The sequence below is a fragment of the Panthera tigris genome, chromosome E2 (assembly GCF_018350195.1).
Source record: "Panthera tigris isolate Pti1 chromosome E2, P.tigris_Pti1_mat1.1, whole genome shotgun sequence".
Classification (NCBI taxonomy): domain Eukaryota; kingdom Metazoa; phylum Chordata; class Mammalia; order Carnivora; family Felidae; genus Panthera; species Panthera tigris.
Genome location: NC_056674.1, coordinates 8,994,459 through 9,018,993, shown reverse-complemented (window position 1 = coordinate 9,018,993; position 24,535 = coordinate 8,994,459). Strand labels below are relative to the sequence as shown.

General features: G+C 51.6%; 1 protein-coding gene across 6 annotated transcripts; it reads right to left on the bottom strand.

Moving 5' to 3' along the window:
• Nucleotides 1–3: 3 nt before the first annotated feature.
• Nucleotides 4–24,535, bottom strand: PLEKHA4 (pleckstrin homology domain containing A4). 6 transcript variants are annotated; one of them, XM_042968798.1, is made up of 20 exons: nucleotides 24,503–24,535; nucleotides 22,661–22,750; nucleotides 21,464–21,571; nucleotides 18,984–19,056; nucleotides 18,763–18,863; nucleotides 18,503–18,612; nucleotides 17,687–17,902; nucleotides 16,998–17,289; nucleotides 16,301–16,372; nucleotides 14,737–14,784; nucleotides 14,506–14,586; nucleotides 14,200–14,349; nucleotides 12,837–12,935; nucleotides 9,981–10,121; nucleotides 9,229–9,328; nucleotides 9,079–9,155; nucleotides 2,251–2,412; nucleotides 1,287–1,345; nucleotides 802–914; nucleotides 4–475 (listed from the first exon to the last, which is right to left on the bottom strand). In XM_042968798.1, the coding sequence occupies exons 2-20, from the start codon at nucleotides 22,742–22,744 to the stop codon at nucleotides 207–209; spliced, it is 2,355 nt and encodes a 784-aa protein (XP_042824732.1). In that variant the 5' UTR covers nucleotides 22,745–22,750; nucleotides 24,503–24,535; the 3' UTR covers nucleotides 4–206. The 6 variants fall into 6 exon arrangements, with proteins under 6 accessions (XP_042824732.1, XP_015394595.2, XP_007074194.2 ...); XM_015539109.2 differs by lacking the exon at nucleotides 24,503–24,535 and adding an exon at nucleotides 23,200–23,458; XM_007074132.3 differs by lacking the exon at nucleotides 24,503–24,535 and adding an exon at nucleotides 23,200–23,458 and having other exon boundaries at nucleotides 17,010–17,289.

The following is a 24,535-nucleotide window of genomic DNA, read 5'->3' as shown; positions in this document are numbered from 1 at the left end:
AGCTATTGACTAAAAGTTCAAAGTTTTAATCCGAATTTGGACAAGTGTTGGGAAAAATCAAACTTTGGCGATATACACTTCTCCTCGGGCCACCCTGGGGACCAGACCACGCCCCCACTGCGCCCTGAGTGGCTCCAGATCTCCGGGCGGTACCTCGAGGCCACGCCCTCACGTCCCGATTGGCTGCGGCGCTTGCGTGGGGCAGGTCAGAAGCTGGACTGCAGCAGAGTGACCCGCAGAGGCCACGCCCCCTCTTCTTGGGTCAGGGCGGGAGGGGCGGTCCCGGATTCCCACGTGGGCTCCCAAGAGGCGGGGCCTGCGCCACGCCCACTACCCCGGTGGGAGCACCCAGCCGAGCTGGAATTACTGGAATTAGCCACTGGAGACCTCGGGGGCGAGGTCACCTGGGGGGTGGGATCTGACGGAGGCGGTGGCGCGGGGGGAAGAGGGTCTCCTCGGGAGTCCAAATTTCCACCTGGATAGCACGGTTGGGGGGATGAGAATGGCAAACTTTGGGACACAGGAGTCCAGACCCCCAGGCCTTTCCTCTCAGACCCAGGAGTCCAGTCCCCACCCTCTCCTCCCTCAGACCCACAGGTCTGGCCCCAACCCCCTCCTCCCCCAGACCCAGGAGTCCTGAAACCCTGTCCCCTCCTTCCTGGGATCTGGAACTTTCCTCATCAAGACAAAGGATTTCCAGCAGCTCTCAGACCCCTCCCGACCTGCACCAAGGATTCCAGGCTCTGTCTGGCTCCCTCTTCCCTAAAACCCAGGAGTCCGAGATCCCCAGCCCCTCCTCACCTGTCATCATTCTGTGCCACTGCGACGCCTCAGTGGCCAGAGCTTGAGAGAGGCTGAGGACTCTCTCCCGGTGACCTTCGGATGTTGGCAAATAAGGGGTGGTGGTCCTCGGACTAGAAACAAAGAGATTTGGGGGGCGTCTACAATTAGCCAGTACCATAGGGCCATGCATGTCCCCCCAGGAGTCATAGTCCCTAGCACATGTCTCTAAAGGACTTTAAACAGAGTTTGCATTATGGGATTCGTAGTCTATTCCCTGTTAAATTTCACCCGCTTTCCTAACAGAGAAAAGGAGTTTCATATCGATCCAGTTCTGCAGTTTGGGAAACTCCAGTTCTCACTGAGGATCCTGGCCTTTCTGGTGGCCCAGGAATTCAAGCATCTCTAAAAGCTTCTGCAGTCTGTATATCTTAGTACTCAAGAGACAGCAAGCAGCCTTTGGCAAATTGATTTTCTGCTTCCTGCCTCACTTTCCACTTCCTTACCTGCTCCAGGATCCAGAGCTTCTGAGCCATTTGGGGGCTCCTGAGTGTCCCTGGACAGGCTGCAAAGGAATCGGGGCATTAAAATTCCTCACCTGGAAGTCCTCATGGTCTGATTTTGAGGGTGAAATGAAGGGGGCTCAGAGAGGGAATGAAATTGCCCCAGAGACACTAACAATGTTTAACTTTACATGCACTCCTGGAAAACAGCAAGGGTTAAGAAAGTACCACCCACCCACCCACCCCCAGCCATTTGCATTCGGGGAAATGGCTTACTGCAAAGCACCCTTATCCATATGGCCTACATAAGACCGACAAATGACCACCCTCTTGTTTACCTATGACAAGACAAGGCCAGAAACAGACCCTCCAAATTCACAATTTACGCCTCATAATGGAGTAGCTGAGCTGTTGGTCCCCTCTAACCCCCTCTAACACCCCTGAGCTGTTGATGTCTGGCTGAGACGCCTTCTGATTACAAAGACAATCCCAGCTGTAAAATGACCCACCTAGGACTTGCCTAATTCCTCCTAGAAAAGTCTCACACACATCGTGCTGATCGTATCTTCAGCTCTGGAATGCTCTCCCCATTGCAACAGTATGAATATAATCATCTCCTTACTTGCTCACTTCCCTCCCCAACCCCCGCTCCCCCCACCCCCACCCCGGCTTTGATCACGCAGAGGAACTAAAAAAGAAAAGCTGGGCCCGCAGACCAGACCTGTGACCCCCATTCTGAAGGAAGAACAACACTGGTGAAGGGACACTGTCTCTGCCTCCCCTGCCGCACCCCGACCCCACTAGGGGAGCCATCACACGGGCACACAGATCAGGGGTGAGTCTGGAAACCCAGTTCTGGGTAAAGCGGGAGAGAAATGCCCATTTTACAGAGAAGGAAACTGAGCCTCAAACTTGAAGGAGAGGATCCGTTACCACCCCACCTTGCGCCCTCTGTTCTTCCCCTCACCCTTTGTTCTCTGTCAGGCTGGCGTCTGGCTGGGGACAGTGTTCTCCCCAGAGTGAGGTGCCGAGGGGAAGCAGGGCGAGGGAGAGGCCGTCCAAACTCCTGGTTTCTGCGTATTCTCTCCATCTGCTCTTGGGCACTCATCCGAGGCCGGGCGAGGGGGGCCTGGGGAGACGAGGAACGCTTGAGGCCCCAACCTTGGTGCTCCCCTTAATCTCTTCCCTGAACCTCTCTCGGCCTCCAGTCTTGCCCTCTCCCCTTAAGGTCCCCACCAGATTCAGGGCGATCTTTCTGCGCCGAGAGCAGACTTTGTCCTCCCGCGGCTCCGAGCACCCTCAGGATGTTTAAGGCCCGACCGGCCTCTCTGGCCTCTCAGTTCCATCAGCTGCCCTGTTTGAATCCAAACCCCCAGCCCGACAAGCACCCACACTTCCTGGACATATCCAGCTTCTCTGCATGAGTAGTCGAGATTCTGGGTTTTTTTGTTTTTGTTTTGTTTTGTTTTTACTCTTTATTTATTTGTTGGTTTATTTATCTATTTATTATTTTTTTTAGTGTTTATTTATTTTTGAGAGAGAGAGAGAGAGAGACAGAGTCCAAGCTGGGGAGGGGCAGAGAGAGAGGGAGACACAGAATCCGAAGCAGGCTCCAGGCTCTGAGCTGTCAGCACAGGGCCCAACACGGGGCTCGAACTCATGGACCTCGAGATCATGACCTGAGCCGAAGTCGGATGCCTAACCGACTGAGCCACCCAGGTGCCCCAGTCTTTATTTTTGAGAGAGGGACACACACAGAGTGCAAGTAGGGGAGGAACAGAGAGAGAGGGAGACAGAATCCGAAGCAGGGTTCAGGCTCTGAGCCATCAGCACAGAGCCTGACGTGGGGCTTGAACTCACGGACCGCAAGTTTACGACCTGAGCTGAAGTCAGACGCTTAACCAGCTGAGCCACCCAGGCGCCCCAAGAAACAACTCTTGAGTCAACTTAGACACAACAAAAGGAAGAATGAGATGTATTTAAAAAAAAAAAAATTTTTTTTTTAATGCTTATTTACTTTGAGAGAGAGAGTGAACAAGTTGGGGGAGGGCCAGAGAGAGAGGAGAAAGAGAATCCCAAGTGGGTTCTGTGCTGTCAGTGCAGAGCCCAATGTGGGGCTCGATCCCATGAACCATGAGATCATGACCTGAGCCGAAACCTAGAGTCAGACGCTCAACCGACTGAACCACCCAGGCGCCCCAAGAAGGAGACGCGTTAACTAAATTGTCAAGAGGATCGACTTGGGTTGGCCTTTGAAAGGATTTGGGGAGCTCTCTCTGGCCGTCAAAATCAGATCAACAAACACACAGAGGGAAAATGCCGCGTATAACTAGAGTCGGCCCCCACAAGCCAAGGAACCAGCAGAAGCTAGGACAGGGGCCTCAAACAGATCCTGGCACCTTCAGAGGGAACACGGCCCTGCTCACACCTTGATCATGGGCTTCTAGCCTGAAGAGCTTAAAACGCAAGAGGACAGGGGCCCCTGGGTGGCTCAGCCGGTTAAGCGTCCGACTTCGGCTCAGGTCATGATCCCGCAGTCTGTGAGTTTGAGCCCCGCGTCGGGCCCTGTGCTGACAGTTCAGAGCCTGGAGCCTGCTTCGGATTCTGTGTCTCCCTCTCTCTCTCTGCCCCTCCCCCACTCATGCTCTGTCTCAAAAATAAATAAAATCATTAAAAAATAATTAAAAAAAAAAAAAACGCAAGAGGACAGAGCTAAATCAAAGGCGGGGGTGGGGTGGGGAAGAAAAGTGCGCTAAAAAGAAACCAGAAGTCTGGAGAGAACCCCAAGGGTGTGGCCAGACAACCCGTTTGCTAAGAGATTAGGCATGTGACATGGGGATCCAGGAAATCATCTCAGCAGGAACACTGCCAGCTTGAACCGGAGGGGACAGAGAGGGACTGAGATGCAGGAAGGCTGTCGGGACTTGTCAGCTGCTCCGGGCAGGAAACAGGCAGACGGGGCTCTCCAGCCGCAGACATGTGTCCTTAAGGAAAGGGGGCCGTGTGGACACAGACACATACAGGGAGCTAGCCACAGATAAGACACAACAAAGCTGTAGCTATAAGACCCCAAGCAGAGCTCTCTGACCCGGAGACATACCATCCGAGCTTCTGGGCCATGACCTCCAGGCAGTGACCTCTGGAGTGTCCCACGCTGTGAGGGACTTCTCCCACAGGAGATGTTCGTTGCTCTGAATTGGACCACCCTGCAGTTGGCGGATGGGGTTCTGGAGGCCAGAGTTCTGGGCTCCTGAGCGGCCCTGTACAGATGTATGTGTTGCTCACTGCCCAAGGGCTGAGCCCTCCACCGACCAAGTCATGCTCTGCCCTCCCAGAGGGGGTGCGTGCCTGTCTCCGAACTCACAAAAAGGCATCCTGTAGGCTAGCAGAGATGCTGGCTTTAGGAACATTTGCACCTGCTGTCTCCCTAGTAAATTCCCCATTTGGTAAATTCTAACCTACTCTTGAAGGTCTCTCTACTTTCTGGGTAGAGAGTCTAGGCTCTGAGGCTGAGTCTGGGAGCTGCCGGCTGGTGTCCCCCAGAGCCCCTGAGCTATTGCCATTGTACCACGCACACGCCTCCCTCTCTTCTCATCGTGATCCCGTCTGAGGCTCCCCAAAGCCTGAGATGTGGCCTGATTCAGCTCAGCGATCACAGCGTCCAGCGAAACCCAGTACACACGAGCCCAGGGCCCACAACAGCCCCGATGACTTGAATAATCTCAAACTTGAAGTTCGGAATTAATCAGCATATTCAAACCTGGATTCCTCACCTTCCTTCCACCATCTCCTGAATGGTAACTGCACTGCCCCAGAGGCCCAGGCCAAGGACCCAATCGTCACTCCCGACTCCTCATACCCTACCTGTAATGTGCCAAGAAATCTTACTGGCTCCACCTTCCAGATCAGTTCCAAAAATCTCCTATGCGCAATTCTACATCCCCCCTCCCTCCCCTGCCACTGCAAAAAAACAAAAAACAAAAAAACAAAAAACAAAAAAACCTAAAAACGGACACGTTTTCTTAAACTTGGTGCCGATATCCACCTGGTATTATGACGTACAGCATCGTCACCTGAGTCTCAGCACATCCTCTGTCATGCGGGCCCCTGCCATCCGTGGCTACTTTCTTGCTTTTTGTTATTTATGACTTTTGGTTTAAACTGACCTCCAAGATAAACGAAGGAGCCAAAGACAGCCCCGTGGGTTACGGTAAAAACAAGCAACAGAAATATTGGTAACGGGCACCTGGGTGGCTCAGTTGGTCGAGCGACCCACGATTTTGGCTCAGATCATGATCTCACAGTTAGTGAGATTGAGCCCCGTGTCAGACTCTGTCCTGGGTGTGGAGCCCACTTGGGATTCTCTCTCTCTCTCTCTCTCTCTCTCTCTCTCTCTCCCTCTCTGTCCCTCCCCCGCTCACGCTCCTGCTCTCTCTCTCTCTCTCAAAATAAATGGATAGACTTACAAAGAAAAGAAAAGAAAAAAAGAAATATCTGTGACTTCTAAGAGCTCAGAAGAAAAATCCAAGCACAGATGTAGGGCTCCGCGAATGTTTCAAATGGCCCTGCAGGGGGCGCCCTGGCTGGTGAATTCAGTCCAAAGACCGGGTAACTCTGATCTCAAGATGGTGAGTTCGAGCCCCACGTTGGGGGTGGAGAAAAAGACGAAATAAGGGCTCAGTTCTCAGGGAGCAAGAATCCCCAGCCCCTTCAAGCACCCATCCAGCCGGACCAAGAATCAAATTCACACCAGACAGATTAAGCGGAGAAATCCAAATGTGACAGCGGACGCACGGGGAGTCCGCACGGACGTGGAGATTCCAGAGGCTGTCAGGCAAAATGAGGTATGCATATCATTCCGAACCAAGGACAAGGGGGTAGGGGCCTGGGACTCTAGAGGGAAGGGACGCACTTCACAGAGAGACGAGAAGGGGAGGAGATATTTGGTAATGAGATGGTTGTCCTGCCATACAGATGGGCCACTCAGATCAAATTTATCTCAGCCAATAACCCTTATTCTGGGAAAGAGCTCCGGTTTCGATTTTTCTATGTAGTTAAGGGAGGCACCAATGTTTCTCTTGGGCCCCCAGGGTCTCGATTGCCTTTAGCTCAGAATAATCTTCATGCTAAAGTGGCCCATCTTGGGGAGGCCTGCCCTCAGCCCCTACACAGTTCATTGCTGACCTTCAACAGTGTGGATTTATTAAGTGACCAAGAGATCCCAACCGATTTGCTCAATTAAAATGAGACACCCCAGGGGCGCCTGGGAGGCTCAGTCGGCTAAGTGGCCAACTTCAGCTCAGGTCATGATCTTGTGGTTTGTAGGTTCAAGCCCCGCGTTGGGCTCGGTGCCGACAGCTCAGACCCTGGAGCCTACTTTGGATTTTGTGTCTCCCTCTCTCTCTGCTCCTCCCCCACTCATACTCTGTCTCTCTCTCTCTCAAAAACAAATAAACGTTTGGGGCCCCTAGGCGGCTTAGTCGGTTGAGCGACAGACTTTGGCTTAGGTCATGATCTCGCGGTTTGTGAGTTCGAGCCCCCATGTCGGGCTCTGCGCTGACGGCTCAGAGCCTGGAGCCTGCTTAGGAGTCTGTGTCTCCCTCTCTCTCTGCCCCTCCCCCGCTCATGCTCTGTCTCTCTCTCCCTCTCTGTCAAAAATAAATAAAACATTAAAAAAATTAAAAAAAAAAGTGCCTGGTATTTATAATCAATTTTTAAAAATTTTTTCAATTTTTATTCTTTTTTGAGAGAGAGAGACAGAACGGGAGCCCGGGAGGGGCAGAGAGAGAGGGAGACACAGAATGTGAAGCAGGCTCCAGGCTCCGAGCTGTCGGCACAGAGCCCGACGTGGGGCTCGAACCCACGGACTGTGAGATGAGGACCTGAGCTGAAGCCGGATGCTCAACCGACTGAGCCACCCAGGGGCCCCTATAATCAATTTTTATTCCACGGAACTCAATCGATCATTTGGTTGTTCGTTGCTATATTTTTTAAAACTTGACATTTAAATTCAGACGTTATTTATAAACCAAATCCCGTTTAAGTATGAACATTCATACATTTTGCTAGAGAAATGTAACGTGTTTGATTAAGGGTGGCGCTGTGGGGGGATATTATAGAATATACAGCATACGCATCGTATTACCAGCCTGGAGTCTGCAAATGTTTGCATTTTGAATTACATCTGGTCCCGAGAGTTTGGGATAAAGTTTGCAGACCGGTGTAACAAGAATCTGCCTCCCTCTCAACATCTCCACTCCTTCTAACCTAGTGGAAATGACCGTTATCTCCTGCCTGGACTGTCCTCCCTGGGTCCCGGCCTCAGCGCTCGCCCTGCGGCTTGTTCCCCGCACGGCCGTCAGAGGGCGCCGGTTCCCGCTTCGGGCAGCTCAGAACCCTCCAGGGCTCCGGGCTCACCTAGGGCCACAGGACCACGCATGCGCGATCCACGCCCTTGCCCCATTTCTCCTGCCCTCTCCCCCTCTCCCCCGTCGCTGGCTTCCTCGGTTCCAGACACACTGACTTTCTACCTGCTTCTGCAACACCGCAGGCCCAGTCCTGCCCCAGAGCCTCTGCAAAGGCTGTTCCCCTTGCCTGTAACGCTTTTCCACCAGATATCCCCAAGCCTCGCTCCCTCACCTCCTTCAGGCGGCTGCACAAGCGTCACCCTAGACCAAGCCATTTACAATTGCACCCCTTCTTCCGGCATTCTAGACCTTCTCATCGTGTTCTGCTTTTACCTCTTTAGCACTTATAACGTATAAAATAATGTACAGTAAATTATAATCTGCCTCTTCCCACTAGAATGTCAGACTCCTGAGGGAAGGATTTTTTTTTTCCTCGTTCTGTTCACGTGTGTGCCCCTCAGCGCCTGAACAGCTCTGTGCAATAGAACTTTCTGCGATGGTGGCAATGTTTTGTATCTGCCCTGTCCAACAGGGTAGCCTCTGGCCAAGTGTGGCTCCTAAGAATTTGAAACGCAGTGAGTGCAAGTGAATTTTTTCATTTTACTTCATTTCAGTGCATTTTTTAAAAGATTTTATTTTTAAGTAATCTCTACACCCACCATGGGGCTCGACCTCACAACCCCGAGATCAAGAGTCACACGCTCTACTGCCTGAGCCAGCTGAGCCAGCCCCTCGTTCTAATTCATTGATTTCTTTTAAGTGTTTACTTATTTATTTTTGAGAGACAGAGGAGGAGGAGGGGCAGAGAGAGAAGGAGAGAGAATCCCAAGCAGGCTCCGTGCAGTCAATGCAAAGCCTGATGCAGGGCTGGAACTCACGCACCGTGAGATCATGACCTGGGCCGAAATCAAGAGTCGGATGCTTAACAGAGTTCAGCCACCCAGGTGCCCCAAATTATAATTCATTTAGGCTTAAATAATCACATGTGGCGACTGGCTACCTTATTGGACAGCCAAAGGGATATTTAATAAATATTTGTTGAATGAATGAATGAATGAATGAATGGAGATACTACATCTAGGCACTATTTTCAACCTAATGGACATTCACTTAGTTTGAATATGCAAATCAGCTCTAGGCGGTAGGTACTCCTATTAGCTCCGTTTTGCAGATGAGAACATAGAGGCAGAGAGGTTTAATAAGTGACCCAAAGTCACACAGCTTAGAAGCAGCAGAGACAGAATTCAATCCCAACGCTCAACCAATCTCTCTCTCTGCTCTGGGGTGTGGCCCTAGAACTCCTTTCTCGAAGCTGTCTCCCCAGAGTGGGGGGTGGTCAGACTAAAGGGTTACAAGATGGACCCGAGGAGGCTGGATGGGCTGCCTACCTTGGTTCCCGGCGGTGGGGAAACAGGACGACGACTCTCAGGGCTGGAGGCCCGGGAGACCCTTGGAGATCCAAGACCTGGGAGGACAGAACGGGACTTGGTGAGGACAGGAAATGCCAAGCAAGTCCCCACCCGGGCCAGGACACTCACCTGAGCGAGGGCTGGGGAGGTCTCTGTCACCCCCGGGCGGCCGCCCCCAGTCAGCCTCAGGGGACCTGGATGAGCTCAGTTCCAAGGACTCAGGCAGGCTCTGGCGTGGTCGGGAGAGGAGAAGAATGCTTATCATTGTCATTTTTCAGGCACTCGGCCATCAAGACACAGCATGAGTAGGAGTTAAGACTGAAAACCAGGAGCCAGACGTCCTAGTTTCACATCTCAGCTCTGCCACCTAGGAGCTGTGCAACCTTCTTCAAGTTACTTTACCTCTCTGGGCCATATTTCACCTTTGAATCCATGTCTGAAGATTGAATCCATGCATGTAAGGCACTTAGAACGGTGCCTGGCACATAGCAAGGCATTTTAAGTGCAAGGTTTTATAATGATTATGCATCTGGCGCTGTGATAAGCACTTTATTCGCATTATCTCATTGAATCCCCTCCTGTAAGGTGGCAATTATTATCCCTATTTAACATAAGGGGAGGGGTGCTTGGGTGGCTCAGTAGGTTAAGGGTCTGACTTGGGCTCAGGTCATGATCTCACGGTTCATGAGTTCGAGCCCCATGTAGGGCTCTCTGCTGATCAGCACAGTATCCTAGATACTTCCAGAGCCTAGGATACTTGCCTGGGGTTGGTTAGCTGAGAGAAAGAAAGGGAGAGAGAAAAAGGGGGAGTGGGTGATGAGTTGGGCCAGGGCAGATGGGACAGGGAGCTGGGGGTGGGGAGAGAGGCTTGTGCGTCTCACCTCCCTCTCTGAGGACTCCTCGCCTTGGAGTGCAGGGGATGGGGAGTCAGGTTCAGCGTTGGGGGGTGGTTTCTGGGGGCCCCCCAGACCTGCCAGCGTGTCTTCCACCATCCATAGTTGCTGCTGAGCAGATGCTCTGTCCTGGGGGGGGAGGAGAGAAATCCGGTACTCAAAAGGTGGGAAAATGCCAGGAGGGTTAAAGATGGGTCTGAAATCAGCGAGGCGGTATTTATGGAATCATAAACGCATGATGTATGCATGTGAAGGCTCTTTGTGGATATCCATTTCCATACAGATATCCCTTTGACCCATCACAATTTATCACAAACACTGGCTTTTCTTTTTTTTTTTATTTTTAACTTTTTAATGTTTATTTATTTTTGAGAGAGAGAGAGTGGGAGAGAACAGGGCAATGGGCGGGGACAGAGATTTCTGCCCAAAGTGAGGTTACTCGGATAATTTTATCCTACTCTTTAAAAAAAAAATTTTTTTTTAATGTTTATTTTTGAGAAAGAGAGAAAGAGGGCAACCAGGGGAGGGGCAGAGAGAAAAAGAGGCAGAATCTGAAGCAAATGCCAGGCTCTGAAATGTCAGCACAGAGCCCGACGCAGGGCTTGCACTCATGAACTGTGAGTTCATGACCTGAGCCGAAGTCAGATGCTTAAGCAACTCAGCCACCCAGGCGCCCCAACACTGTCTTTTCTATACTGCTCTGCAGTTATCTCCATTATAAGTTTGAGAGAATATAAATATATGTGAATCTGCTCTTGAATATCCTATTCTATCCCTTTTGTCTATTTGTCTAAACTTGTGACATTAGTACACTGTCTTATTAACTGTAGCTTTGCAGACAGACATGACATTCACTTGCCTTAGTCCTCCAGCTTTGTTTTTGGAGGTTGCCTTGGCTACACTTAGTCTTTTGCCCTGATGGATACAATTTAGAGTCATTTTGTCAATCTCTACACAGAAACCTCCCAGATTTGTACTGGGATTGTAAATCCCCACTGGGGAAATCAATCTGGAGAGACTACATCTTTATATTATGGTATCTTTCCTATCCATGAACATGGTATATCTCTCCATTTATATAAGTCTTCTTTAATTTCTCTCAGTGATGTTTTATGGCGTGCCGAATAGATGCCTTGCATATCTTTCATTAGATTTCATCCTGGATATTTTACTTGTTTATGTCAATTACAAACACTATTGTTTATAAATATTCTCTATTCATTTGGTACTAACATACAGGAAGACCATTGATTTATGCGTATTATCCTTGCATTCAGTGACCTTGATGAATTTGTTTATTCTACTAGCTTATCCAGAGATTATTTTGGATTTTCTACATATATACAATCATGTCATCTATAAGTAAAAATAGGTTTACTTCTTTTTCTCTGCTCCTCATACCTTTATTTGCTAGACTTGAGATGAAGGCTTTTCTCCTTTTTACAAAAATACATGGACTGATTTTCAAGTGTTAAAGTAACCTTGAATTCCTGTAATAAACCTAATTTGGTTCTTTGCATATACTGCTGGTGCCAAGTGATTTTTAACACCAGTGGGGAGGGGGGATTAGCAGTGAGAGTGGATTTTAGGAAGAAGGGGGAGGGGGTTAACATGCAGAGAGCAGCGCTTATATCTGAGTCTGCATTTAATACTAGAAGTCAACGTTTTAAACTAAAGATATGTGATCTAGAAACTTGATTATTAGGTTTATTTATTTATTTATTTATTTTTTTAACATTTATTTATTTTTGAGACAGAGAGAGACAGAGCATGAACGGGGGAGGGGCCGAGAGAGAGGGAGACACAGAATCGAAGCAGGCTCCAGGCTCTGAGCCATCAGCCCAGAGCCTGACGCGGGGCTTGAACTCACGGACCGTGAGATCGTGACCTGAGCCGAAGTCGGACGCTCAACCGACTGAGCCACCCAGGCGCCCCATTGATTATTAGGTTTAGAATGAAGAAGTAGGGTAGGGGGTGAGCCTGGCTGGCTCAGTTGGAGGAGCATGTGACTCTTGATCTCAGGGTTGTGAGTTCAAGCCCCATGTTGGATGTAGCGATTACTTAAAAATAAAATCTTTAGGGGCACCTGGGTGGCTCAGTCAGTTAAGCATCTGACTCTTCATTTCAGCTCAAGTTGTGATCTCATGGTTCGTGAGATCCAGCCCCAAGTGGGGCTCTGCACTAACAGTTCGGAGCCTGCTTGGGATTCTCTCCCTCCCTCTCTCTGTCCTTCCCCTGCTCGTGCTCTCTGTCTCTCTCAAAATAAATAAACATTTAAAAAAATAGGGCGCCTGGGGGGCTCAGTCGGGTGAGCCTCCGACTTCAGCTCAGGTCATGATCTCACGATTCGTGGGTTCAAGCTCTGCATCATGCTCTGTGCTGGCAGCTCAGAGTCTGGAGCCTGCTTCCGGATTCTGTGTCTCCCTCTCTCTCTGCCCTTCCCCCCCCCCCTCAAAAATAAATAAATATTAAAAAAAAAAAAAAAAAGTAGTGAAGCTTGAACCAAGTGATTGGATTTGGAACTAGAAATTCCGGAGGATAAATGAAACAACAAAAGTCAGGACACAGGATGTGGCAGGGCTGAGGGGTGAAATTTTGAACCAGAGGACAGGGCTTCAAAATTAGAGGAGAGATTTAGAACCAGAAGAGAGAGTGATTCCAAACAGGTGTGTCTTAAAACGAAGGGCAAGGTCTTAACTACAATAAAGGGTTCAAAATGTAAGGAAAGGATGTAAGGGGAGGAGTTTGAAACGAAGTGGGAGGGGCTTAAATGCCAAAAGGGTTTCAGTGGCGGACAAGGAGCCGAGGCTGGAGTGTGGGGTCTTGGGGCAGGGGTATGTATACCTGGGGGGAACCAAGGTGCAGCAGGTACTCCAGAGTCTCTCTCAAGCTGCCCAGTTCCTGTTCCAGGCTGTTGTATGTGTCCCAAACCCGCTCTCGCTCCTCGGGTGCCCAAAACAGGGAAACACAGGGTTAGTACGCCCACCCACCAGATCTTTCCCCACTCCATTTTTTCCCAGCCCGAGGAGGAGGAAGGAAGGCCTGGTCTCCAGTGCCCGGATGGGGGGGGGGGGGGGGGGGGGGAGGAGGACACATATGGACTACAATTCCCAAGAGCCCCTTTGCTCAGACTACTAGGATTCCCCAGAGTCTATAAGGAACCTGCCATTCCAATGAGCGGCTAGTGTAGACAAATAACAGGTTTCCCTAAATTCTCTGATTACCTCTGAACTCCCCTAGGGTGGAAGAGTCTACAGATCTAGTAAATTCTTGGGACAGTCAAGACAGAGAGAGAGAGACCCCCAGGGTCTCTAAGCACCCCCAAGGAAGAATCATTATCATCACAGCTAATATTTATTAGGTGCTTACCATGTACTAGGCACCGCACTTAGCTCTCATTTATTGAATTCTTGTGAGGTAGGTATTATTAATGTCCCCATTTTACAGATAACAATAATTATAGCTAACGTTTAAATATTTCTTACCATCTACCAGGTACCTAACTTTTAAATATTCACAAATATATGATATATACATGATATATATAGAAAATATATTACATAATATATAAGTGTTAAATAATCACTCATTTATATATGTATATTATAGATTATATATGTTTAAATATGTATGTATTTAAGAAATTTTTACAATGACTGTGTGTACTAAATACTATTTTTATCATTTCAAGTTCATCGAAGAGGCATCTGAGGGGGCAACTGGGTGGCTCAGCCAGTTGAGCGTCTGACTCTTGATTTCGGTTCGGGTCATGATCTCACTGTTTGTGAAAGGGAGCCCCGGGTCAGGCTGTGCACTGGCTGTCGAACCTGCTTAAGATTCTGTCTCTCCTTCTCTGTCTACTCGTCTTCTCTCTCTCTCTTTGAGAGAGAGAGAGAGAGAGAGAGAGAGGCATCTAAGGCCCAGAGGGGTCAAGTAACTTTTCTAAGGTCACACAGCAGGAGCTGAGATTCAAAACCAGGAAGCCCATGTCAAATTCACCCTCTCAAACCACTGAATTAAGTCTGCTGTTTGTTGGCTGTTTGCCCCTCACTCTCTAAGACCGTCAAGATGACTGGTTTAAAACCCGGAAAGAGGGGAATGCTCAAGAACCACCTTCCCATAAGCCTCTGCCGGCAGGTCCCCTTCACTGACAACTTGTAGCGTCCTCAGGCCTCCTGGGAGGGCATGCTCCTTCCTAGACGCTCACCTGAGTCAGGTGACAGAGAGTGGCCCTCACACTGACCAGTCGGTCCTGCAGGAGGCGCTGGCGCCCCCAGGCCCTCCCTGGAGCCGCGGCCTCCCTGGTTGTTTGGCTCAGCTGCTGCCTGGTCAACTCCAAGGCTGCTTCTAGCTTCTCCTGCACCGAGACGGAAGGTGGTTCAACTTCTGAATCCACGTACAGCCCCAGGGAGAGAGAGACGGTGTCCTCCCAAATCCTGGGGCGCGCCGGGGCTCAGGAAGGGAGAGACGGGTGGAGAGGCCAAGAGTCCTTCCCCGTTTCGGAGCCTCATACCTTCTCCTCTTGCCTCTGGTCTATCTCCTCCTGTAGCCTCCTCAGGAGCCGGTCCTGCCCACACAACTTGGTCAACAGAGTCTGGAAAGAGGAGGACAGGAGCTATTTATGGACCAGATCTGGCTCTTCCCCTGTCCTCCCTGCAGCCACAGCCACCACCACCGCCACCATCTAAAGCATTCTCTTCCCGCCTCTGAGAACTCGGCAGGGGTTGGGCCAGGGAGGACTTACATCTGTCTCCAAGCTTTGGTGAAAAGCTGAGTCTAGGGGGGGACCCGGCTGAGGAGAAAGAGAAAAGCCAGGGGTCACATGGACAGACAGGTCTTTATTGTAGCCCAGTGCTGAATCAAGCCCCGTTTCTACTGACAGACACCTTTCTCCTTATTAGCTTTGTTCCAAGCTTTAGCAAACCTCAGTAGGCCAACCGCCAGATTCTTGGCTTTAGGGAGATCCAATGGGCTCTGTTACCAAACAGCTATAGCCATGTTATGACTCGGGGAGAAAATTCAGACATTCCTTTTTTATTTTTTTTTTATTTAAAAACTTTTTTTTTTTTTTTATGTTTATTTACTTTTGAGAGAGAGAGACAGAGAGAGACAGAGCACGAGCAGGGAAGGGGCAGAGAGACAGAGGGAGACACAGAATCCGAGGCAGGCTCCAGGCTCCGAGCCATCAGCACAGAGCCCGATGCGGGGCTGGAACTCACGGACCGTGAGATCATGACCTGAGCCGAAGTCGGACGCTCGACCGACGGAGCCACCCAGGCGCCACACAGACATTTCTTTTACGAGAGAAAATACAATACGGATGCTCACTACTACTGTTACAGTTTCACACACTAGTAGAGATCTTGACCGATGCTATTAGAAAAGAAAAAGAAAACAATACGAAGTGTAAGGATAGGAAAGGGAAAAGTAAAACCACTATTATTTACAGATGATATGCTCACCTACCCAGAGAAACCAACAAAATCAAAGAGTGATCAGAATAAGAGAATTCAGGAGCGCCTGGCTGGCTCAATCAGTGGAGCATGTGACTCTTGATCTTGGGGTTTGTGAGTTCAAGCCCCACGATGGGTGTAGACATTACTTAAAAATAAATAAATAAATAAATAAATAAATAAATAAATAAATAAATAAAAATAAAATAAGAGAATTCAGAAAGGATCCCAGAGGAAGGATGAACTTCCAAACATCAATCATATATCTCTATACCATCCATAGCTAGAAAACAGAATTAAAAAAAAAAAAGTGGGGGGGGGGGCACCCGGGTGGCTCAGTTGGTTAAGCGTCCAACTTCAGCTCAGGTCATGATCTCACGGTCTGTGAGTTCGAGTCCCACATTGGGCTCTGTGCTGCCAGTTCAGAGCCTGGAGCCCGCTTTGCATTCTGTGTCTCCCTTTCTCTCTGCCCCCCCCCCCCCCATGCTCTGTCTCTCTATCAAAAAATGAATAAACGTTAAAAAAAAAAAAAAAAAAGAAAAAGATACCATTCAAATAGCTATAAAAACTATCAGGAATTTAAGGATTACCTTAACTAAGAGCACACAAGATCCCTGCGGAAAAAACTTAAAACTCAAATATATACCCGGAAGATGATATGAATGAATGGAGAGATATTCTATATGCATGCCACCCAGTTTGCAACAGTCTTAGGAAGCTAACAGAAGAGTCTGCCAAGGGACCTGGAAATACCCAGTCTTCTCTAGGCACCCAAGTCCGGGAGATGACATTCTCCATAGCAAAGAAAGCAAGGAAGGGGACTCTGGCAGATTCAAGGTGCTCCAGGACACCTACCAATAAAACCATGGAAGCCCGGGTCCCGGGAGCTCTCGGGGGTAGCTGGAGATACGTGGAGCCAGAGGGGGCCTGGGAGGAATATCGAAACAGAGATGGTTAGAAATTGGCATGTTTTAGTAACAAATATTAGAGTGGATGTGTCCAGAATTGATGTGACTCAGGAGACTCACTGAGGTTCAGAACTGAGCCCCACAACTGTCTCAACTACCTGTCCTCCAGCTATGTGCCACCGTGGGGACACATAGGATGATACTAATGGGACAAGCCTGGCAAAACAGCCCCAGGGACCAAAGGAAGTTGTAATCTACTCTCACTCTCACGTCTTTGGTGAACTGTAGATATTCTGGGCTACAATCCCACGATGCTCAGAGAAAAATAGCAAGTGAACATCTTGGAAAGAAACTGGAGACACAACACAGGTGTAATCCACACTACTTCTCCCAGCATGGTCTTGGAGGACAGTATTTTGGACTACAATCCCCATAATACTTAAGGGGTAATGGCCAGAGACCAGCCCGAAAAGACAGCCCTGAGGACTGATGGGAGATGAAGTTCACTTTCCCCCTCACATCTGAACCCAGCTGTGATTATGCTGAACCACAATCCCCATGATGCTCAAGGGGCCATGGCCCGCAGACCAGCCTGGAAAGACAGCCCGTAGCCATATGGGAAATGTAGTCCCCCTCCCCATTACCTCTCTGCTGACCTGTGTTCTGGCCTCCTGACTCCAGTGCTGGGGACTCCTGGGGGGTCTTCCTCCCCCAGCCTCAGAGGAAGGTCCTCTCCGGGGAGTGGGAGGCCTAGAGAGTGTCTGGCGCTGGGGGCCCCAATCCAGGGCAGGCCGGACATCGATGCGACTCAGAGGGGTATGGGGTCTGGCAAGAGGTGCTATGTCACCCGAGGTCGGAGGGGGTCTGCGCGCAGGAGCAGAACGGGGCCGGGGGAGGCTCAGAGGGGATGGAGGGCGAGAGAGGGGTGTGAACAGGCTGTTGGGAAGAGAGAATAGGGGAACTAGGTCAACTAGAGCCCCTTCACCCCACTACCCACCCAGTCACCCTCATGTGTGCGTCTCCTTCCAAAGTGTCTGACGGTCCCTCTGGAGTAGAACTCCCCTCTATTAGCCAGAGCATGAATATTTTCCCCCTTTGTGGCATCTCCTCTTTAGGACTTGCCCCGCATAAGAACTCCAGCAACTCCCACCTACTCAAGAAAGAAAGCTCTAAGCCTTACCGGGAAGCAGTCCCAGTCCCTGCCCTCCTCTTAGGCCACGCCCCCAACTTTTTTCTTTTTTTTTTTTTTTCCTTTTCTTCCCCCACCCGCTTCTTCTTCCCCTCCGATGCTCGGCCCTGTAAAACCTTCTTGTCCCAGACTCCGTCAACTCACTCGGGGCTCCTAGTCCTCCGGATCCGAGGTCCAGACTGGAGGTCGGCTGTGGGGCTGGGAGTGAGCAGCCCAGGTCGTCCGTGACCTCTGGACAGCCGAGCCACCTCCGGTGATTCTAAGCTGTGCCTCTCTTCCCCTCTGCTCACTTCTGGGGGGCCACCGGGGCCGCCAGGGCCCTCTCCTGGCTGGGGAAGTGCAGGTGACCTGGGTCGCCCGCTAACAAGTGGGTACAGAAAAAGACAACACTCCTTTGTGCCTCATAACAACCCTTATTCCCGCTTCACGGATGAGCACACACGGGAACATACACAGAATAAAGCGAAGGTGGTGCAGTATAAATCATTGTTCAGATTTTGCAGATGGGAAAAATGAGGCCCAGAGCGTGGCAGTGACTAGTGGGAGGGGGGGGGGGGGAGGGGGGAGTGTAACAAGGTCCATCTGGGTCTCTGGACCCAATGTCGCAGACTATGAGTCTCCAGCCTGAAACTTGGGTCAGGCTGGGGCAGTGACGGTCTTTCTATATTTGACATTCTTTAAGTGGCAGCCTTAGGGATGGAGACTTCCGAGGGAGCCAACCAGGGAGGGTGGAATATTGATGGGCGGGGGCTGGACAAAGTGGTGGGTGGGGCCTAGAAGAGAAAGACTTTGCTGATTGGAGGAGATGAATCTCCCTGGGGGGTGGGGCTTGAAGGGCGGAGTCTCCTGAGCTACAAGACAAGTGATTGGACATTGACGAGGCAGCGCCTAAAGGGGAGGGGCTGGGGATTAGGGGGACCCAGATTGGACGTCAGGGCCACGGCCAGGACCTATACTCACTAATCGTCCCCCTCTGCGCGAGAGGCCCGGCCCAGCGCCCTCAGCCAGCCCCGCAGGTCCTCCAGCGTGTCAGCGGCCAGAACATAGGTCCTCATGCCTGGGTGCTCAGCCTGCGGGGAAAGACAGTTGGGGACGTGGACGCCCGCGACTTCTAGAAAGGAGGATGCCACGGAACCTGGTCAAGACTTATCTCCAATAATGGATGCACCAATGACTGCCCCCATTGCCTAGTGCCTTAGTGACCCCAGGGACAGACTCACGGTGAAGGTGAAGCGCCGCCCTCGGGGGGCTCCTGGCCCATCTGGCCTGATACTGTAGCTTGGCAGCAGGACGCTGCCCAGGACGCTCTCCTCGCGGCTGTCTGCAAAAGAGGGGCTGGGCTCAGGGATCACACAGGGATCTGGAGGCCAAGAGGCCAGAGGAAAGGGAGGCGGTGGGGGGTGGGGGGCCCGTCCACCCCCACGCAGGCCAGGGCACTGACCCTTGTAATAGAAGAGGCAATGGCCAGAGAGGACGAACCAGCGGCGTTTCCAGAGGCGCAGCCCGGAGCTGTCCTGGGGAAACAGAGCAGGAGGGGAGGCCTCAACAGACGGGAAGTAGGGAGAGGAAATGTGGGAACGGAGACAGTGACACCTGGAGACGGGGACCCATAGAGAGAGCGCAACAGAAACGCGTTTGATGCAATGGATTGAGTTGGAGAGCTGGAAGCCAGAGCGACGTGGTCGAGCGACCATAGATTCTGGACAGTCAGACCCGCGTTTGGTTCCTAGCTCCACCCCTCTCAAACTATGCCATCAGACTAGTCATTTCCTGGCCAGGCCACTTGTGTCTTCTCATCTGTCAACTGGGGATTGAGAAGTTCCTGGAAGGCTGGAACGAGATACTATACAACACGTGGGCAGGCACTTTACATACCACGACACGGTCTGATTACGCTGGAGTCTGAGGCACAGAGAGGCCAGGGAGGTGGCTTGAGCCACAACCCTAATCCTGTATCTCCCCATCTCCTCTGCCAGAACTACTCTCTCTCCAACCTCCTGCCCCTCTTCTTTTCTTCCATCTGTTCCTGCAGAAGCCAGCATGATCCTTTGAAATTAGAAGCCAGATTGGGGGAGTCCCCTGCTCAAAACAGAGCTTACAGTCACACCTAGAATAAATCTTACCCTCTCTCTCTCTCTCTTTTTAATGTAGGCTTCACACCCAGTGCACAGCCCGACTTGGTGCTTGAACTCACAACCCTGAGATCAAGACTTGAGCTGAGATCAAGAGCCGGACGCTTGGGGCGCCTGGGTGGCTCAGTCGGTTAAGCGTCCGGCTCCTGGTTTCGGCTCAGGTCATGATCTCACGGTTCGTGAGTTCGAGCCCTGCATCGGGCTCTGCACTGACAGTGCGGAGCCTGCTTGGGATTCTCTCTCTCCCTCTCTCTCTGCCCTTTCCCCGCTCACGCACTCTCCCTCTCTCAATAAGTAAGTAAATGAATAAATAAAATTACCTAAAAAAATACATTTAAATAAAAGAGTCACTTAACTGACTGAACCACCTAAACGCCCCTCCTTACTCTCTTTTACAGGCTGGCAGGGAATCTCTCACACTTGGTCCTGCATCAGAATCACCAGGAGGGCTTGTTACATTACAGCTTCCTGGGTCCCATCCCCACAGTTCCTGAGTCAGTAGATCTAGGGTGGGTGGGAGCTGACCGTGCCATTTCCAGCAAGTTCCCTGATGATGCTGAGGATACTGGCCAGGGACCACTTTGAGAACCACTGCCCTGCCACTCCTTCTGTCTCAACCCTTGGCTGGCTCCAAACACCAATCTTTGGCCTGCTGCAGGGCCTTTGCCTTTCGGATTCCTTCGGCCCCCAGATCTTAACACGATCGGCCTCATTCATGTCACGATGTGATGAAGTGATTCATGTCACTTAGGCCTCAACTCAAATGTCATCTCAGAGACGCCTTCCCTGACCAAAGGTCAAATGGTACTCTGCCACTTTTATTTATTTTTAAGTTTTTAAATGTTTATTTTTTGAGAGAGAGAGAGAGACAGAGAGAGAGACAGAGACGCAGAGCACAAGTGGGGGAGGAGCAGAGAGGGAGACAGAATCTGAAGCAGGCTCCAGGCTCTGAGCTGTCAGCACAGAGCCGACGTGGGGCTCGAACTCACACACCGCGAGATCATGACCCAAGATGAAGTCAGTGCTTAACCGACTGAGCCACCCAGGGCCCTGGTTTTTATTTATTTTAGAGAGAGAGAGAGAGAGAGAGAGACCGAGACCTGGGGAGGGGCAGAGAGGGGGGGTACAGAGGATCCAAAGCAGGCTCTGTACTGACACCAGAGAGCCCGATGCAGGGCTCCAACTCACGAACTGTGAGATCAGGACCTGAGCCTAAGCTGAAGGCTTAACAGACTGAGCCACCCAGGCGCCCCCCCTCTGTCACTTTTCAGTACATCCTCCTGTGTTACTTCTTCAAAGCAATTCCTACAATCTGAAACAAGCTAATGTATTATCCGTCTCTGCCCTGCCCCATCCTGAATATACTATAGATACTTGTTTGTCTTATCTGGGCTTGGCACCTTGTAAATATTCAGGAAGTGGTTGCTGAATGAATGGGTGCATAGAACAATGACAGAAAAAGGGGGGAAGGATTGTTAGAACAAAACGAGGGGTGGGGCGCACGGGTGGCTCAGTCTTCAGCTCAGGTCATGATTCCACAGTTCATGAGTTCGAGCCCCTCATTGGGTTCGCTGCTGTCAGTACAGAGCCCGCTTTGGATCCTCTGTCCCCCTCTCCCTCTGCCTCTCCGCCACTTGTGCTCTCTCTCTCAAAACTAAATAAATATCTATTTTTTAATAAAAGAAAAACAAAACACATTTGGAGACTTGGAAGAAGAGAAACAGGGGACAGCCAGGGGGACAGCCTCTAGCATCACTCGGTGTCCTTTCCCTTCACCCGCTCACCCCACCTGCTTATGAAGCCAGCCTCGGATGTGCACCGGGAGGTTGGGGTCCCTTCTGAGTGCATTGCCTCTCTTCCCGAAGGCGTGCACTTTGCTTACTGCCCGGGTAGGCTTCTGAGGAGAGAAGAAGGACAGATGTGAATGGGGCCTTGGATGGGCTTGGGGGAGGCGGTGCATTGGGAGTCAGGCAACCCAAGACCCAACTTCAGCCGCCCTTAGAAACCACCCAAGGAGGGGACTGCATTCTGAGATCAGAATTGGATGTGTGCGTTACAGAGCTAACAGACACTTTTAATGGGTGGACGGAGCTGTTTGGGGGAAAGGAAGAGACTACTGGCTGACGAGGAAGGAATTTGGGGATGAAGGGTCTAACTGAGCCAGAGATGTAGTGGAGTCTTTGGGATCTGAATCGGAGATCTTGCCTGGGAGGTCCCCATAATCAAGAAAGATCTCCATGCAGAGTCCCTGGTGATGGGTCAGCTGAATGGAAGGATGTTTCAGTGCCAGGGAGTGACATCCCTGAGCAACCATGACCAGAGACAGACGGTTCCAAATCCCTCCCTCCCAATAGGAGAGGAGCCCCTTCTCCTGTCCACCCAGGCATCTCTGGCATCCATAGCCAGGGTCCCCCAGGATGCCCTGCCCTGGGGATGGCACCGAGTTGGGATTGAATCTCTAGATTCTGAGCTTGGTAAAGTCTAAATGAGTGAAGACAATGGCAGAGGACAAGGAAATGAGTGTCACTGAACTTGGGGCTGGGGCGATGACTTGGGAGGCAACTATCTCAGCCCTCTTGAGAAAGGTCTTTTCCTTCTCGGGTTTCAGAACTGGGTAGATTGGATGCCTGGAGCTGGGACAGGGAGTTTTCAGTCCCAGTCAAGGGTAGTCACCGCCTGAATTCCTGGGGAGAGCCTCATGGCTGGGGAGTAGCCTTAACTTAGCAACCAAGTCAAGCGAGATTGTTACTCTGGCTTTGAATTGGGAAAACAGGAGGGGTGGAGACAGCTGGGAGCGTCTCTAAATTCCTAGCTGGGGCTAGTGGGCAACTGGGGACCTTACTAGGTGTGGCAGATCCCATCGCTAAGGATCCTGGCTCCTAACAACAGAATCCCTTGAGTTGGCACGGAACCAGGGCTGGGGAAAAAGAGGATGGGGCAGCCCAGAGCCCCGCCTACCTCCCCGGCCCTTCCAAGAAGCTCAAACCTTGGTGCTCAGGCTGCCCAGGGAGGAGATGGTGGAGACGCTGCTGGCCAGGCTGAGGCTGCTCCGGGGTCTGCCCTCCTCCATCAAGGGCTTGGGGAGAGAAAGAAAGGGGCTGTGTGCGTGTCTCTGCAGCTGACCCGGCTGGGGACAGAGACGGGGTCAGGGGCTCGCAGGTCGGAGGAGGCTGAGGAGAAAGAGCCTGTTGTCTGGGGACTGGGGGGCTGGGGGAGGCCCTGGCCCGGGACTGCATACCAAGAGCGATGCCAAGAGAGGTGGGCGGCATTGGCAGCTGCGGGGAGGGGGGCAGCTGTCTGCCGCCCAAGACAGGGAATAGGGGCTCCTTTATTCTTGCCCCCTGCACTCTCGCCAGGAATTTGACCCTCTCTGTGCTTAGGGAGCCCCATTCCCTGCCTCTTCGCGGCTGCCCCCAGCTACCTGTCTCCAGCCCTCCCACACGCACCCCTAGGCCATCCCTGCCAAGCCCTGACGCCAGGAATGCACGCCCAGGCAGTCCCTCCCAGGCCAGCCAGGGAACTTACCAGCTCTGGGGTCCCAAGGATGGGGGTAAGAGCGCCGTGCGGGCGCTGGGGCACCCAGCTGCAGTCTCCCTCCTTTTCTGGCTCTTGGGTGCTGCCTCTCAGACCTGTCTGCCTTCTCACCTGCTCACTCGCACACTTCTTGCTTTGCGTCACTTCTGGTCCCTCTTGCCTTTTTTGAGGCTCCTAACACCTTGTCTCTGGCCCCAGCTTGTCTATCTGTCTCTAATCTGTCTCTTCCAGTCTCTCTGGCTCATTCTCTCCCCTGCCCGCACCCCCTCTCCCCCCCCCCCCCCAGCACTTTCTCTTCCAGTCTTTCTGTTTCTGTTCCAGATCTTTTCTTCTCTGACTCTGAGTCTCTTTTCCTTAGATCTCCATCTCGTTCTCTCCCCCTCTCTCTCCCTCACACTCAAGATCTTCCTCTTTCTCTTTCTCTCTCTCTCCCCGTCCCCACCGCCGCTGTTTCCTTCTCTCCCTCAGATTCCCCTTCTTTCTTCCTCCCTCTCCGTTTCTCTTTCCTCTCTGCTGGTCCGCCAGCCGCCCACGCTGCTGTCTCCCCTTCCAATCCCGGCTGACCCCGCCCCTCTCCCCCCCCCCCCCCACCCCGCCAGCCTGACCCCTGGCTCGGCTGCCCCCACCGCTAAGGGGAGGGGCTGCCCCCCCCCCACCCCGCCCCTGACTCCTGGGTCCCTGCTGGGCCGGATTCCTAACAGTTTGGAGAGGAGGAGCTGTGGCCTGGACTCCAGGGCCTGGGTCATTCATTGGCACCCTGAAGGGAGCTGGGATCCTGGAACTAGAGGGGGCTCAGACTTCTGGGTACCTGAAAAGGTGTGAGCCTGGAGTCAGGACTCCGGAGTTGTTCATGGAGCCGGGGATCCCGGAAGTGTGTTTTTGAGTGGACGGGTCCAGGTTTTCCAGGGAGGAGGGAGTGACCCTGGATTCTTGGGTAGTGGCTAGGGCAGGGTCAAGCGGCCAAGGTCAAACATCTACCCCAGATCCAGGTGAGAATTGTGTTCTAGACTGAGGATGCCCCCCTCGGGAGGGAGGCATGGTTCCTGGGCAGATTTGGAGGAGCAAAATTCTGGACCAGGTAGGGGGGAGGGGCCAAGGAACTGGGACGGTGTCCCTGGGCCTGGAACTTGTGGCAGGAGACCCCATTCCCATGAGGCTCAGTTGATGGTACCCAGCCAGAATTTCAGTCTGTGTATGAGCTTTTGTATGAGTTTTAAGTGGGTGAAATCCAGGTGTGGAGCCTTGTGCTTGAGACCAGGAAGGAGTCTGAATTTGGGGGTTAGAATCTACTCACCAGGGGCGCTTGGGTGGCTCAGTCGGCTAAGCC

Excerpts from the sequence above, each read along its gene's own strand:
- PLEKHA4 (XM_042968798.1), bottom strand. The coding sequence starts at position 22,744 with ATGGAGGAGGGCAGACCCCGGAGCAGCCTCAGCCTGGCCAGCAGCGTC. Across the intron at positions 14,587-14,736 it reads ACCAAAGCTTGGAGACAGAT|ACTCTGTTGACCAAGTTGTG; the intron begins GTAAGTCCTCCC and ends TCCTCTTTCCAG. Across the intron at positions 1,346-2,250 it reads AGCCTGACAGAGAACAAAGG|CCTGTCCAGGGACACTCAGG; the intron begins GTGAGGGGAAGA and ends ATTCCTTTGCAG.